Below are 16,328 nucleotides of genomic sequence, written 5' to 3'. Positions count from 1 at the left end.
CCAATAACACACACTACAAATCCCATGATGCAGTGCAATTGCCGCCAACGGCAAGCCGCGGTTCAAGTTCGCGGTCTGTTGATGTATACAACGCTAATATCAAATCAAAGCTAGACCCCAACAATGGCCAAGAGAAAAATTGATTCTGAAAACCGAGGCTTTCAAAGCCGGTGGGAGAATGAGTATATGTTTACTGAAATTGCAGGTAAACCAGTGTGTCTCCTTTGCGGGAGTAATATCGCTGTAATGAAGGAGTATAACCTAAGACGGCACTACGAGACGAAACATGAGAACAAATTCAAAAACCTGAGCGCAGGACAGAAGCTACAAAAGGTAGAGGAGTTGAAGAAGAATTTGACATCCCAGCAGACGTTTTTCACCAAAGCAAAATCACAAAGTGAAGCTGCTGTGAAAGCAAGTTTCATTGTGGCCGAAGAGATCGCCAAATCAGGACGGCCGTTTACCGAGGGGGAATTCGTAAAGAATTGTATGATGAAAGTGTGCGACGTCCTTTGTCCAGATAAAACGCGAGCGTTTGCAAATGTAAGCCTCAGCAGAAACACTGTTGCTAATCGGGTTTGTGAGATGGCGACTGATTTGAAAACACAGTTGACTGAAAGAGCAAAAGATTTTGTTGCATACTCCCTTGCCGTGGATGAAACTACTGACGCGACTGACACTGCACAGCTGGCGATATTTATCCGTGGTGTGGATTCCAATTTGTGCGTAACAGAGGAAATACTGGACATTAAATCGATGCACGGGACAACGAAAGGAGAAGACATCTTTGGAAATGTATTTCAAAGTGTAACCGACATGAAACTGCCGTGGGAAAAACTCGTTGGACTTACAACAGATGGCGCACCTGCTATGTGTGGTGAAAAAAATGGACTGGTGGGAAGGATGCGCTCAAAGATGCGGGAGGAGAACTGTGCCGGTGAGTTGACAGTGTATCACTGCATCATACACCAGGAATCGCTGAGTGCTAAAGTCCTAAAAATGGATCATGTGATGAACACTGTAACACAAACCGTCAACTTTATCAGAGCCCACGGTTTAAATCACCGCCAATTCCAGTCTTTTCTGCGGGAAATAGATAGCGAGTTTGGCGATATGCCATATCATACGGAGGTCCGGTGGCTAAGTCGGGGAAAAGTTCTCAAAAGACACTTTGAGCTGCGAGAGGAAATCTGCCAGTTCATGGACAGTAAGGGGAAAGACTGCACAGTTCTGCGGGATGAAAAGTGGAAATGTGAGTTGGCGTTCCTGGCTGACATAACGTTGCATCTTAGCGCTTTAAACCTTCAACTCCAGGGACGGGAGCACATAATAACCGATATGCATGATGCAGTGAAGGCATTTCAAGTGAAGCTGCGCTTATGGGAGACACAAATGCACCAATGCAACTTGTCTCACTTTCCCTGTTGCCAAGTAATACGGAACCAAGAAAGTGCCACAGTTTTCCCAAATGCCACCTTTGCTGAAAAACTCAGCGCGCTGCGCACTGAGTTCGCACGGCGCTTCAGTGACTTTGAGGCACAGAAAAGTAACTTCGAGCTGCTTCGCAACCCATTTGCAGTCGATGTGGAAACCGCACCTGTAGAAATGCAGATGGAGCTGATAGAACTGCAATGTAACGGGACACTGAAGGCAAAGTACGACACTGCGGGGCCAGCACAGTTCACTCGCTTCATTCCTGAAGCGATGCCGCAGCTCCGCCAACATGCGGCTCGAATCCTGTCCATGTTTGGCAGCACATATCTGTGCGAGCAGCTGTTCTCTGTGATGAAAATTAACAAAACGTCACACAGGAGTCGCCTCACTGATGAACACCTGCAATCGATCCTGAGAATCTTCACAACACAGAACCTAACCCCAAACATAAACGAACTTGTTGCAAAGAAAAGACTCCAAGTATCAGGCTCTGACTAAATAGGACAAGAAAATGGAATGTTATGATTTGTTATGATTATACTTTTGCTTTAAATTCAATTTTTTATTTATATTTTCAGATTTTTTAATATTCCAGCATGTACAGATTTTGAATGTATTGTATTGACAGGATATTTTTTTATGAAGAGCAAAATATTTTAAGTTGAAATGTATTTATTTTGGAATGATATCCTGTATTTTGGTTCATATTAATGGTTAAAAAACATAAATATTTAGTCTGTTAAATAAATGGTTATACTGTTCGGCCCGCGAGTTTTGAGTTTTGGCCCCCTGTGCAATTGAGTTTGACACCCCTGCTCTAACAGAAGGCACTCTGTATGCTCTGTTCATATGTGAGGGGTGGAAGAGTAGCGGGAGGCAGAGAGAAGGAAATTGACCAGCTCCAGTTTTACAATCAGATGAGATGATTCACCCTTCCCTGATTTTGCTACAATTGGGAAATTGGAAATGAGGGTGCAACAGAATTGGAGGTGCTCTGGAACAATCTGTGAATATTGCATGTTGACCTGGCTATTGGGATAGTTACTGGAATATGTTGATTTAGTAATAGGGAGGATTGTAAGGACAAAACAAGCAAGACGGGAAGAAGAATAGCTCACAATAAGCCACTTCTCAGCAAATATCTGAAGGTTCTTTAGAGAAAATGCTTGAACTATTGGCCTTGAAGAGTCTACCCCCTGGCTCCAGTCAACTTAGAGAATCACTTTTGACAGCATCATTCATGCCTGGGAATCAGAAGATCAAAAGAACTAGAGCAGTTTAAAAAAAATCTTTCTCTCTCCAGTGAGCAGGTAGTGGTTGGGGAACTGTTTGCAGGGGGCAGACTGACAAAAAGTTCCCACGAGGGTATCTGAAGAAGCTAGGCGTGCCTAGCTCACCATCACAAGATGGTAGGGCTTTAGGTAAGACAGACATGCATGTAAACTGTCATTTTAAAATCCTTTTACTTTAAATGCTTTGTTCCTACTATTAAAATAAACAATACTTAGGCTTTTAAGAAGGCTGTTTGGTCACACACTCCCAAAGGGAGAAATCACAGGTACCAAACCCAGTTGGACCTCTACTATTAGAAGGTGTTCAGATACTATGGTGGTGAGCACAGTATAGGAACCTAAATAGAATAGGGTAAGCACAGTTCATACACAGCGTACTGTAGCCAGGGCCCAGTCTTAAGAGAAGAATTGCGGAATTTCACCTCAGGAGAGGTAAAGGCATGAGGCCTGCCTGACACCTGATGCACTCAGACCATCAACGGGTCAGAGGTGCAGCTGGCCCTGTAACCATGACAGGGGGCTTCTATGTTTGAACATTAATTTGCAATGAATTCTTATTAATCTAGTGCAGCTTCTTAGCACTAAACTAACTAGGAGCAGTGCCCAAGAGAAGAGTGAAGTGAAGTGATCAGAAGTGATGTGAACATGTTTTGTGGTGGGTAGCAAGCATTATCTGTTAACACTGGCACATAAGTCTGTTTCCAGTTTCCCAGCACTCTCAGCACTCAAAGTAGATATTGCATTATAATATCATTAAAAATAAAGCCTTACATTTGTATCACACTTGCAAATGCAATAAGGTCAGACTTTTACATATGATTTATTAAGAACTATGTCTCTGGAATGTGCTTCATCAGGGTCCGAGTTTTGTGTGGGTTATTTTAAACTGATTTAGCTTGGGTTTGTTTTGTTTTTAACCTGTGAAAAAGGCATCTCAGAGATATAATCAAGCTACTCTAGCAGTTTCCATGCTATCAAGACCCCTAAGGGACTGGAAGTGTACAGTGGGGGGAGGGATGGCTCAGTGGTTTGAGCATTGGCCTGCTAAACCCAGGGTTGTGAGTTCAATCCTTGAGGGGGCCACTTAGGGATCTGGGACAAAATCAGTACTTGGTCCTGCTAGTGAAGGCAGGGGGCTGGATTTGATGATCTTTCAAGGTCCCTTCCAGTTCTAGGAGATAAATAAATGGAGATATCCTATGTATCAATCATTTCTACTACAGGTCAGTTCCCCCCTTAGTACTACTCATGATACATATATAAGAATGTAGAGAGGTTCAGGTATCAAACTGCACGCTATATCCAGGGGTTTCAGCTAATGATTAGAGCAAAGGTCTGGGAGCCAGGATTTGAGTTCTGTTCTTGTCATTGACTCAGATGATCAAGGATCTGTCCACCTCTTTATGCCTTATTTTCCTATTCTGTAAAATTGGAATACTAACCATTTCACAGGAGTGTTGTGAGGGCTAATTAGTGCTTGTAGAGTTCTGAAATGCAAAGTATGATTATTAAAGCCTAAGAGTTATCATGAGTTCAGTGAACATATAATTTTTGGGGGATTCAACACCCTCATACATGTTCTCCTGTGGGCTACTTCTTGTGAAGTCCTACCTGCATTTCGTAACGTGGCTCCTGAGCATTCAAAGACAGTGACTTGCTTCCCATTCCAGAATACTATAGCATCCTGAAATAGCCACAGAGAAGTTACAAAGCAGTTACGTTTCTGCTGGAAACATGCATGAAATCCCTCAACGATTTGTAACTCAGCTTAGTGCCAATCTAGTAATTCTGCTAAAATCCTTTTCATACAAAATCCCATGTAGAGTCTATGCTATATTCATTTCTGTGCATGAACAACCAACAATGGAATAAACTTTCCATCACAGCCATCACCTTATACCTTCCTCTATATATTTACTGGGTTGTCCAATGCCCAGAGGTCACTAACCAGAGAGCGATTAATGAATAATTGTGCTGCCTGGAAATCAGCTCCATTGGAATGTGCCTGTTGTAGTAGTGATGCTATTTTCCAACAACACACATATACTGCAAAAGCAACTAAAATACAAGGAAGGGAGAATCTGAAAAGAGTTAGAGAAATTATGGTGGAAAGCTTGGATTTCCATCTCTGAAATAATTAAACCACATTAAGTGAGTGAGTCTTCGGCAAGAAAAGAAACTGCCCACAACAGCTGAGGTGGTGAGTTACCTTAGTGGCAAATACTCCAGTAATGTGCATATCAACGCGGAGGCTGTGCGTGGCTCCTGTACTGAAGAAGGTCACATTAAGCAGATTTGGGGACACTTGCACTACTGCCACCTGCTGATGGAAATGAGATGACATAGCCTGCTCGCTGAGGATCACCACGGAGTTCATGTTGTTCACTGCCAGTAGGTTTTTCCTGGAGCCCCACTACACACACAACAAAGAGGGTGAGAAAAATCCAAAACACTTTAATCAGAGATTTTTGAAACACTGTAATTCAGAGGGCCCTCAGTTATAGACTCAGGGTTGGGAGCATGTATAACATACATATGAATATAATCTCAAAATGAAATCCTAGTTTCTGAACTCAGGCATAGTCAAGAGGATGCATATCCACCTGTACTTCTTCAGGGTATGCTATAACCATATTTGCACCCATACTCTTTCAGTACATAGAGGGGGGCATGAATCACCATTCATGTTGCACTCCCTGTCAGTACCCAACCCCAGCTGGAGAAGCTAACAATCCAACCAGCGGACCAAATTCTGGTCATGTGCCACTTGAGGCATGTTGCACATACACTAAGAAGAAGGGTACATGGAAGAGCCTGTTTTACCTCTTTTCATCCCATCCCCTTGCCACTATTATACCATCTTGCATTCAGTACTGTTAGAGAAAGATAAAGGTACTCAACAAGATAGCTAATACTTTTTCCTATAAAATCAAGATGTGCATGTGAAGTTCTTTCCCATGACAAATTGTTTCTTCTTTGACTACCCACAGTCCTATTTCCAGTTTTCTTAAGATTTCACCTAGAGCTGGCTCAAATATTGTAGATGAAAAATGCAGTTTCAACCAAAAAACATTCCCCCCCCCCAAGACTTAGACTGTAGGCAGCAGCACTGGAGAATGAAGTAGCAGCAGCTGCCCTACTACACTTTAGCCCAGTGGTCAGGGAACTCACCTGAGATGTGGAAGACCTGAGTTCAATTTTCCCTGTAGTGATGTGGAGAACAGATCTGAAAATTGCAGGAGAGTGCAATGGGCTATGGAATATTCTGGGGAAGGTCTTTCTCAATTTCTCCCATTGAAGCTTTTCCATTTTTTATAAACAGTCACTGGAACAGGAACATGAACTTGGGTCTCCGACATCCTACTGGAGTGCCCCAACCACCAGGCTATAGAGTCACCCTCTCACTCACTCAGTCTTGTCCAATGACTATTCACTGTCATTATGAATGACTATGAATTGCCACTATGAATATCTAGTTCTAATTTCTCATAGACTCATAGACTTTAAGGTCAGAAGGGACCATTATGATCATCTGGTCTGACCCCCTGCATGCTGCAGGCCATAAAACCGTCCCTACCCCTTCCCTGGACTCTGCTGCTGAAGTCCCCAATCCTGTTATTAGTGACTTCAATCGGCAGAGACCCTCCTGCTAGAGATCCCTGCCCCATGCTGCGGAGGAAGGCGAAAAACCTCCAGAGGCTCAGCCAATCTGCCCTGGAGGAAAATTCCTTCCCGACCCCAAATATGGCGATCAGTAAGACCCCGAGCATATAGGCAAGAGTCTCCATCCTGACCCCTGTTAGCCATTATACTATTTACCTACCATTGCTTGGTTTTCCTTGACTACTATGTTTTACCACTAAACCATTCCCTCCATAAACTTATCTAACTTAATCTTAAAACCAGACAGGTCCCTTCTTTTGCCAGCCATCTCAATCAATAGTGCAGTTCAATTTCCCAATCCATACAGTACCCATCATGTGCGCAAATGAAGAGGTCTGAGAGCATTTTTCCCTATTGAGTCCCACCCTACTCCAACTAAATATTATTAAATATGGATTATTCCCCCCCCCCCCCAAATGTTAAGACCAATCACACAAAAGTCTTTCATAAGCAATAACTGGGGAGAGTTCTATTGAATTTAATAGGGATTAGACTAATCAGTTTCTACAAATAATCAACATAATTTTATTAAAATTACTCCAAAAGCCTACATAATAAATAGGAAGGCTCTCCTTCTCTGTTTTAAGCCATTATGTAGTGGGAATATAATTCTCTGCTGAGTTCTATAGATTGCCCCCCCCCCAAAAAAAAGCCATAGGAAGCATACGTGCCTGGCTTTGACCAATACACAGCATAATGTTTTACGCCTATTGCTAAACTGATTCCCAGAGGGGAGAACACTGTTTTGGAGTCTTCTTTGAGGCCTCTTTGACCAATTTCATTTTGGATAGACAGAATTTTCAAGGAAGCCCTCAAATCCAAGATCAGACTGCTCAAGATAATACCCTTCAGCAGATCTCACAGCCAGTAAAGCCAGGAGTCTTCCCAAGGTAGAAGAGTCATTTGTTCACACTTGTCCCTCACTGACACCTTCCAAGTACTTCAGGCAGTTCTTTATGCCAGTCAAATACAACACATCAGAAGAGCTGTGATGGTAAAATGTCTCAAGTGCCCAGTTCTGGGATCTTACTGCTTCACTATGGCCTTCATTTGTACTTTATTAACAGATAACCAATCTAGTTGACTGTATGGCTCACTTGGACCAGTTATTTAAATGCCATTTAAGTTTTGCAAGGTATATGTATCCCAAATAAGTTCAATGGGTTTGCTGTACACTAATAAACTATTATTTACATTATAGTAGCCCCCAAAGGCACCAGCCCCTTTGTGCTAGGCATGTTATAAATCTGTAACAAAGAGATGGTCCTGCCCTCAAGAGCTAACAATATAAATAATAAATAAAGCCACTTGTGCAATGTTAGTACACAGAGCTTCCTGCAGCAGTAAATTGCTACAACTCTACTTTATCCTGCCAATCTTTGCAGCAGAAAATGATGATAAATTGTATATCATCTAGGACCATTAAACTGCCTCTAATTTGCGGTTACAGTAATATAAATAATAATATGATGATCAGGAAAGAAAACAAAGCTGTGGCGGCCATGTTAGGGGACTCCAAAATCTGAGTGAATAGGACTTTTGTAGGATATGTAAGACCTGACTCTGGGATGACTTGTGTAGTTATTCATTTTAATGAACAGATGGTAGCCTGTATGTATATAGTTAAGATAGGTTGCAGAGTAGAAGCCGTGTTAGTCTGTATCCGCAAAAAGAACAGGAGTACTTGTGGCACCTTAGAGACTAATAAATTTGTTAGTCTCTAAGGTGCCACAAGTACTCCTGTTCTTTTTATAGTTAAGATAGTAACTTGCTTGATGCCATATGCCCCTTTTTGTCCCTTGTTTCTAACTTTAAAGCCTGAAGTTTCTTACGTTTAGTCCTGTCACATGAGACTTTTTTCCAGAAAGTTTGGGGTGGCATTGTCAAATTTGCATCAGCTTTCCATTACAAAAGATTTTTCTTACTTTCTTTGAAAAGTCATTTATCAAAAACAGCTTAGCCCAGATTTGGTTTATTCTATGATCTCAATAAGACCTGATGTCTGACTATTCTTGGAAAGTCTGGACGACTCATTGTGGGGTTATGAACTACATTTCTTTGAAATGTATGATAATTCCATGAATGCACCACAGATATTACAGAGCTCCCAAGTTCCTTGTATGGGATCCATATGGGGCTTAGAAACTCTGTCAGAGTAGACACACCAAATGTGTTAGGATAAATTGCAGAATTTATAAGTGCTGCAGAAGCAGAATGCACCGTTGGGCTCCAGAAACTCTATCCTGCAGAACTTGTAAGCTCTAAAAGTTTGAGACATGGTGAGTCTCCAAGGCTCCTGCATTTTACTGGGATTTTTGAGCTACTGGTAGAACATTTTATTTTCAGATTTTCATGTGTTTGTTTTTAACCAGAACACTGAATTCAAAACATTTGGGGTGTTTCTATGACTACACCATTCTAATAACATTGATTTAAATAGCTGTATATGGTGGTAATTGTACTATTACCAAATCTGTGATCTGGAAAATAAGGCTAAATTATAGCTTTATTTTTCATTTTTATTTCTGAAGGTACTTGATTAACAGCACTGATTGACAGCTATCATACTATTATACTCCAAGATAAATGAACTAGAGCAGTGGTTCTCAAACTGGGGTCCGCGAGGGCACTCCGGGGGGTCCACAAGTCATGTCTGGGGCCACCAGCCCCGCTGATCAACCCCTCCCTCTCTCTCCCAGCGCGTCCTGCACATCGCAGAACAGCTGTTCAGCAGTGTGCAGGAGGCGCTGGGAGGGAGAGGGAGGAGTGGGGATGCGGGTCACTCAGGGGAGGGAGCGGAAAGAGGCAGGGAAGATGAGGGACAGGGGTGGAGTCTTGGGGGAAGGGGTGTAGTGGGGGCAGGGCCTGGGGCTGGGGGTTGAGCAACCCCAGGGAAAATTAGAACCCGGCTGGGGGGGGGGGGGGAGGTCTGTAAAAATGTTTAAATCAAAATGGGGGTCCTTGGGTTGCTAAAGTTTGAGAACCTCTGAACTAGAGAGTATTTCCCATCTACCTCTCTTCACAAACCATTGGGCTAGATTATAACAAACTGAAATATTAAACTGGCCAGGAGCCAAACTCAGCTGATATTGACCTTTGGCCTCAATATATTCTTATGGCTTTCTGCCTCGCTGGGGGTTTTCATGGAAAAGTGGGTAAAAACCTTTTAGAAGAATTATCTGAGGATTTCAAGAGGAGAGGGTTACTCACCATGTGCAGTAACTGAGGTTATTTGAGAGGGTTGTCCCTGTGGGTGCTGCACCCTGTGCCCTGCGCTTGTAATCAGATCTGTAGCAGCACTGCCTAGTTGGGTCACGCACGTGTCGTCGCCGTTACATGCCACCCAGGCGGTTACATAGCGCTGTGCAACCAGCCGTCCCTCGGTTACTTCTCTACCACAGAGAATCTAGTGTGAAACTCCAAAGTAGAGGGGAGGAGGGAATGTAGTGGAGCACACACAGGGACAACCATTTTGAAGAATCTCAGTTGCTGCACAAGGTGAGTAAGCCTGTCTTCTTCCAGGAGCATGCCTGTAGGTGCTCCACTTTCGGTGACTGTCAAGCAGTGCCCCTCAGTGGAAGGTACAGGCTTCAGAGTTGCATTAGAGCTGGTTGATAAAACAGAGTCCAAACAGAGCGTCTGATGATGACTGTTGCTCTATACAGCATAGTGCTTTGTGAATGTGTGAGCAGATGTCCAAGCTGCTGCTCTGCAAATGTCAATAATGGGGACATTGAGGAGAAAGGCTATGGATGCTGGAAGTGTGTGCGCATAGGCGCTGACTTCCCCTCTGCCCCGTGGGTGCTCGACCCCACCCCAGCTCCTGGCCCCGCCTCTGCACCACCCTTGCCCCACCCCAATTCCACCCCCTTCTCCCAAGTCCCGGTCCCTGCCCTGCCTCTTTACCGCCTCCTTCCCCGAGCACGCCACTCCTCCCCCTCCCGCCCAGAAAGTCCTAAGCGCCACCAAACAACTCTTAGGCGGTGGGCGGAAAGTGCTGGGAGGGTGAGGAGCAGGGACGCTGCACTCGGAGGACGAGGAGGGGGTAGGGGCAGGGGGAGCTTGGTTGCCAGTGGGTGCGGAGCACCCGCTAATTTTTCCCTGTGGGTGCTCCAGCCCTGTAGCACCCACGGAGTTGGCACCTATGTGTGTGCAAGTTCCCACTGGGGCTTGTAATTGATGCTTTTGATAACAAAGGTGGATGCATCCCGATATCCACTTGGATAGTCTGCTTTGCAATGGTTTTCCCTTTTGATCATTCTGTTATAGAGACGAATAGTCTGTGATTTTCTAAATGTTTTTGTTCTTTCCATGTAGAAAGCTAATGCTCTTTGAACATCCAGTGTGTGGAGTGATGCCTCTCTCTTGTCTGCATGCAGTTTTGGAAAAAACACAGGTAAGTAAAATGGGTTTGTTCAAATGAAAGGGGGAGGCAACCTTGGCTAGGAATTTAGGGTGTGGTTTTATGATAACTTTATCTTTAAAGAAAGTGGTGTATGGGGGTGGGGGGGTGCCATTAGGGCACCTTGTTCTCCCACCCATATGGCGGACATAATGGCGATGAGGAAAGCCACCTTCATTGGTGGAGTAATGAGCAGGTGGCCAGCAGCTCAAATGGTTTTCCCATAAGTCAGCGTAATACCAGGTTGAGTTCCCATGTAGGAGGTGGGTTCCTTATTTCGGGGTAAGCGTTCTCACTTCCTTGGAAATGTTTAGTTGTTGGGTGGGCGAATATGGTGACATCAGCCACATTATTGTGGAAAGCTGCGATAGCTGCCAAACGTACCCTGATGCAGCTTGTAGAGAGACCCAGGTTTTTAGTTCTAATATGTAATCCAGTACCCTTGGTAAAGGGGAGGATGTTGATATGATATGTTTGTCCTGGCACCATATGTTGAACCATTTCCATTTATGAATACATGTCTTTCTTATATTTGGTCTACGACTGTGCAGTAATGTGTCTTTTACTTCCTCCGAACAGGTCATTTCATTTCCTCTCAGCCATGGAGTAGCCAGGCCCTGAGGTGAAGTATTGTGAGGTTTGGATGGTGGATGTGTCCTGCATCTTGGGAGAGAAGATGAGGTATTAGAGGAAGATTTTGAGGTGGGCACACCACCATCTGGGTGCTATTAGGATGAATTTGGATTTGTCCCTCTTGATCTTGTTTCTGACCCAGGTTAAGAGTAGGGTCAGGGGAAATGCATACATTAATAGGGCATCCAATTTGATGAGGAGAGCGTCACTTAGGGTATGGGGTCCCAGTCTGGCTCTAGAGCAATATTGCGGGCACTTGCAACGAGGTCTATGGTAGGGAATCCCCATAATTTGAATATCATATGTAGAACTCCAGGGTCCATTTCCCATTCAGGATTCTGTGAGAACTCTCCACTTAGCGCATCTGCTGTTGTGTTTTGACATCCCGGAAGATAGGATGCTGATATGTCAATGTTGTGGCTGATGCACCAATTCCAGAGCAGTATTGTCTCTGTGCATAAGGAGTGTGATCAAGCCCGTCCCACCACCTTGGTGGTTTATGTAAAACGTGCATGCTACATTGTCCATGAGGGTCCTGATGGCTTTGTCTTTGTTTAGAGGTAGAAAGTGGTTGCATGCGTTGCAGACTGCCCTTAGCTCCAGCAAGTTTATGTGCCAGTTGGACTCTGATGGGGACCTTCGGCCTTGGACTGTGTTGTTGAGTAGATGCACTCCCCAGCCTATTAGGAAGGCATCCGTGGTGATTGTCATTGTTGGAGTCCTTTGTAGAAATGAGACTCCTGTACAGACATTCTTCGATTGTGTCCACCATTTTAGGGAATCCTTTAACTTATTTGGCATTAAAAGACATCTGCTTAGGCAGTGCCTGTGTGGTATGTACACTGTTCGAAGCCAGGCCTGCAGGCATCTCATGTGTAGTCTGGCATGTTTGATGACAGACATCATTGCTGACATATGTCCCAGAAGTTGTCAGCATGTTCTGGCAGATGTTTGTGGATTGTCAGTCACTGTCCAAATTAAGTGAACAAGTGTGATGAAGCATTGATGAGGTAGGGCTGCTGTCGCTGTTGAACAGTTGGGACAAACTCCAATGAATTCCAGTTTCTGGACAGGTATGTGTTGACTTTTGCATGTTTATTTGTAACCCTAAGTTTGTGAAAAGGGTTATTGTACTCTGAGCGGTGTTCATTGCTTCGTGTTGTGATGGTGCCTTTATGAGGTAGTCATCCAGATATGAAACATCATGACTCTGTGTCTGCGGTGGTGTGCCACCACCACTGCTAAATCTTTGGAGAAAACCCTTGGGGCGGTTGACAAGCTGAAGGGTAATACTTTCTATTGGAAGTGTTGTTTTCCCAGGGTGAACCTTAGGAATCTTCTGTGTGATGGACGGATGGTAATATGGAAATATGTGTCCTGCAGGTCAAGGGCTGAGAGCCAATCCCCCTTTTCTAATGCTGGAATTATAGTTGTTAGTGTCACCATTTTGAAATGCTGGGTTTTTGTTGAGTTTTCTTAGGTCCAGGATGGGGATCCACCTACCCGTCTTTTTCTGGGTTAGAAAATAGTGAGTAAAATCCTTTCCCTCTGTGCTGTGTTGGTACTGGTTTCACTGCGCCTAGGTGTGTAAGGTGGTTTACTTCCTGTTGCAGCAGGTACTTGTGAGAGTGGTCCCTGAAGAGGAACGGGAAGGAAGGGAAGGTGGGATGGCGATAAAGGGGATAGAATTACCAGTTTGGATAAATTTCCAAAACCAATTTGTCTGCAGTGATGGTGCACCAGACTCAGTAAAAATGGTGACAAGTGATCTCCGAATGGTCGGGAGATAGTCTCGGTTTCCAGCGTTAGAATATGTGGTTGTCTCGTGTCCTCAACCACACCTTCAAAATTGCTGTCTCGAGGTGGATTGTTGGGACGTTGAAGGTTGGTTTGGGTTTTGTTGACATCTGGTCTGTCTTTGCTTGCGGCATTAGTCATATTGCCTGTGTGGTTGAGTGTGCAGTGGCGATCGGAATCTCTGGGTGTAATACCTGTCCTGTTTCTTTTTATTTGCAGGTGCATAGATACCCAGGGATTTTAATGTTGCCTTTGAGTTCTTCAGTATATGGAGGGACTTGTCCGTTTTGGCTGCTAATAGTTTTGGGCCTTCGAAGAGGAGGTCCTCAACTATTGACTGCACTTCTCTCAGTAACCCCTAAAGATGGAGCCATGATGCACGACACATTATCACTGATGTTGCAATTGAGTGTGTTGCCGTGTCAACAGAGTCAAGTGAGGCCTGCAACGCTGTCCTGGCAATGAGATGGCCTTCGGCAATGTTAGCTTTAAATTGTTCTTTTTTCTCTTCCAGTAAGCGGTCAATAAATTCCAACATTTTCGGGGAAAATTGCATGTGTATATTTTGACAGGAGGGCTTCGTAAAACTGCTATATGAAACTGCAGTTTTGCAGATGAATACACCTTGTGACGATCGAAGAGATCCAACTGTGATGGGTTCGGTCACAGAGATCCCCTTGGGACCATCACCTGATGTGCTAAAATTACCTCTGAGCCCATTTTCCCTGCCAGTTTGGGACTCCAGAACCCTGCCTTGTTGAGCCAGACACCCTAGCCTGCTGCAACACAGACCCAGGGTCTGGTCCACGCCCCAAAGCTGCAGACTTAACTGAAAACAACTCAGCAGGTTACCTGTCTCCAGCATCCAGACACCCAGTTCCCAATGGGATCCAAACCCCAAATAAATCCGTTTTACTCTTATACAGGGTAAATTCATAAATTGTCCACCCTCTATAACACTGATAGAGAGATATGCATAGCTGCTTGCTCCCCCAGGTATTAATCACTTACTCTTGGTTTATTAATAAACAAAAGTGATTTTATTAATTATAAAAAGTAGGATTTAAGTGGTTTCAAGTAATAACAGACAGAACAAAGTAAGTCACCAAGCAAAATAAAGCAAAAAACACACAAGTCTAAGCCTAATACATTAAGAAACTGATTACACGTAATATCTCATCCTCAGAGATGTTCCAATAAGCTTCTTTCACAGACTAGACTTCTTCCTAGTCTGGGCCCAATCCTTTCCCCTGGTACAGTCTTTGTTAGTTCCAGCAGACATCTCAGGTGGTAAGCAGGGGTTTTCTCATGACTGGCCACCCCTTTTGTCCTGCTCCACCCTCTTTTATAGCTTTGGCACAAGCCGAGAATCTTTTGTCTGTGCTTGTCCCCACCCCCACCTCATCAATGGAAAAGTACAAGGATTAAGATGGATTCCAGTATCATGTGACATGGTCACATGTCACTGTAAGACCCTCTAATCTCCATTGTTCCTGGGTTGGCCCACACGTACACAGGAAGGAGTGCAGGTAAATAAACCATTTACAACCAACTGTCCTAGTCAATGGGAGCCATCAAGATTCTAAACCACCATTAATGGCCCACACTTTGCATAATTACAATAGGACCTCAGAGTTATACTTCATATTTCTATCTTCAGATACAAGAATGATACATGCATACAAATAGGAGGAATATGTTCAGTAGCTTATAACCTTTGTTATGATACCTTACAAGAGACCTTTTGCATAAAGCATATTCCAGTTACATCATATTCACACTCATAAGCATATTTCCATAAAACATATGGAGTGCAACATCACACTAACCTCTTCCATTCTCTGTCATACAGGGTTGTTCTAGTATGGTGTTGCTTTCCCCTCTCATTTACTGCTTCCACCACTAGTGAGTTTGGGGTGGAGTGTGCAAACAAGAACTCCACTCCTTTAGATGGCACATAGTATTTCTTGTCTGATCTTTTGTATGAGGGAGGTGCTGTTGCTTGTGTCTGTCAGGTTCCATAATAGCACCATTAATCAGACATCTTCCTAGGCAAAGATAGTGTTACTGAAGTATGTCTAGCAGTTTATGCTGCAATTCAGGTACCTCTTCTAGGGGTATGTCTAGGGACTCTGCCACCCTTTTGAAAAGTTCCTGGAATTGTTTGAAGTCATCTCTTGTGAGGAGGTGGCGGCATTATAGTTTCATCCGGTGATGAAGATGACAGGTTCACCGGTGGTAAGGCTTCCTGGTCTGAGATTTCTTCAGTTTCCTCAGTCATCTCCTTCTGTGTTTCTGAGGGTCCTGGTATAGGTGATGAAGATGATTGTGGTGCTCTAGATCTTGATAGGCTGGGGGACTTGAGATGTTGTGCCCTGTATACTGCCAATGGCTTCCAGTAGGGCCAATTTGGTGGGAATGGCACGGGAAGCGGCGCCCACGGGTGCCCATATCAGCTATATGCCTCTAAAGATGAGTGGTATTCTGTTTGGTGGGATTGTTCTGGTTTGGGTGAAGAGTGATGAGGTGCATATATTTCCCCTTCGTCCTTGTCACCATCATCATCACTGGAGAAAGGGGGAACCGATCTAGGTGGTGTGGTCAGGGGCCTTGGTACCAACCAATTTGGAGTGCCATCGGTACCGAGGAGCGGGAACTCCATTGTTGAAGAGACCAGTAGCTCTGTAGGTCTTGGGAATTGGTACAGTACCGTGAATGCTGGTACCGATGTCGGTGCTGCGGTGGTGAGTGTGAGTAGTAGCCACTTGTGCCAAGGATCTTGTGTTTGTGCTGTACAAGTACCATAGGTGACATCATTGCACCCCCAGGTGCAGAGTGTCTTTTTGGCTCTGTGGGTACTGAGGTGAAGGGTTTTACTTTGCCTTGTGTGCCTCCATCTGAGATTGCCCACTTAGGGTCTTTCACTCTCTGGGAACACGTGGTACAGGAAGGTCCCAGTGTCTCTGAGTCCAATGTGCCTGGTGATATTGGCACCAAGGTAGTCTTGGGGGTTGGAGACTTGCTTTTTCTTAACCAATTCCCGTTGCAGTGAAATCTGAGCCTGCTTTTTTGTAGCCTTCTTGAATAGAGTCTCTTTTGTTGGAGCT

General features: G+C 44.2%; 1 protein-coding gene across 23 annotated transcripts in view; it reads right to left on the bottom strand.

The window, feature by feature from the left end:
* The window catches only part of IFT140 (intraflagellar transport 140), a 248,755-nt gene that overhangs the window by 159,351 nt on the left and 73,076 nt on the right, over positions 1–16,328 (bottom strand). For 22 of the 23 annotated variants that reach the window (XM_065558612.1, XM_065558607.1, XM_065558616.1 and 19 more), the window contains 2 exons: positions 4,936–5,139; positions 4,338–4,410 (listed from right to left, as the gene is read on the bottom strand). In XM_065558612.1, coding sequence (XP_065414684.1) covers positions 4,338–4,410; positions 4,936–5,139 — 277 coding nt within the window. The remainder of the gene's footprint in view (positions 1–4,337; positions 4,411–4,935; positions 5,140–16,328) is intronic. The other variant, XM_065558617.1, reaches the window with a different exon arrangement.

This window comes from Chrysemys picta, chromosome 10 (assembly GCF_011386835.1).
Source record: "Chrysemys picta bellii isolate R12L10 chromosome 10, ASM1138683v2, whole genome shotgun sequence".
Taxonomy (NCBI): Eukaryota; Metazoa; Chordata; order Testudines; family Emydidae; genus Chrysemys; species Chrysemys picta.
This window is presented reverse-complemented; position numbering and strand designations above follow the sequence as displayed.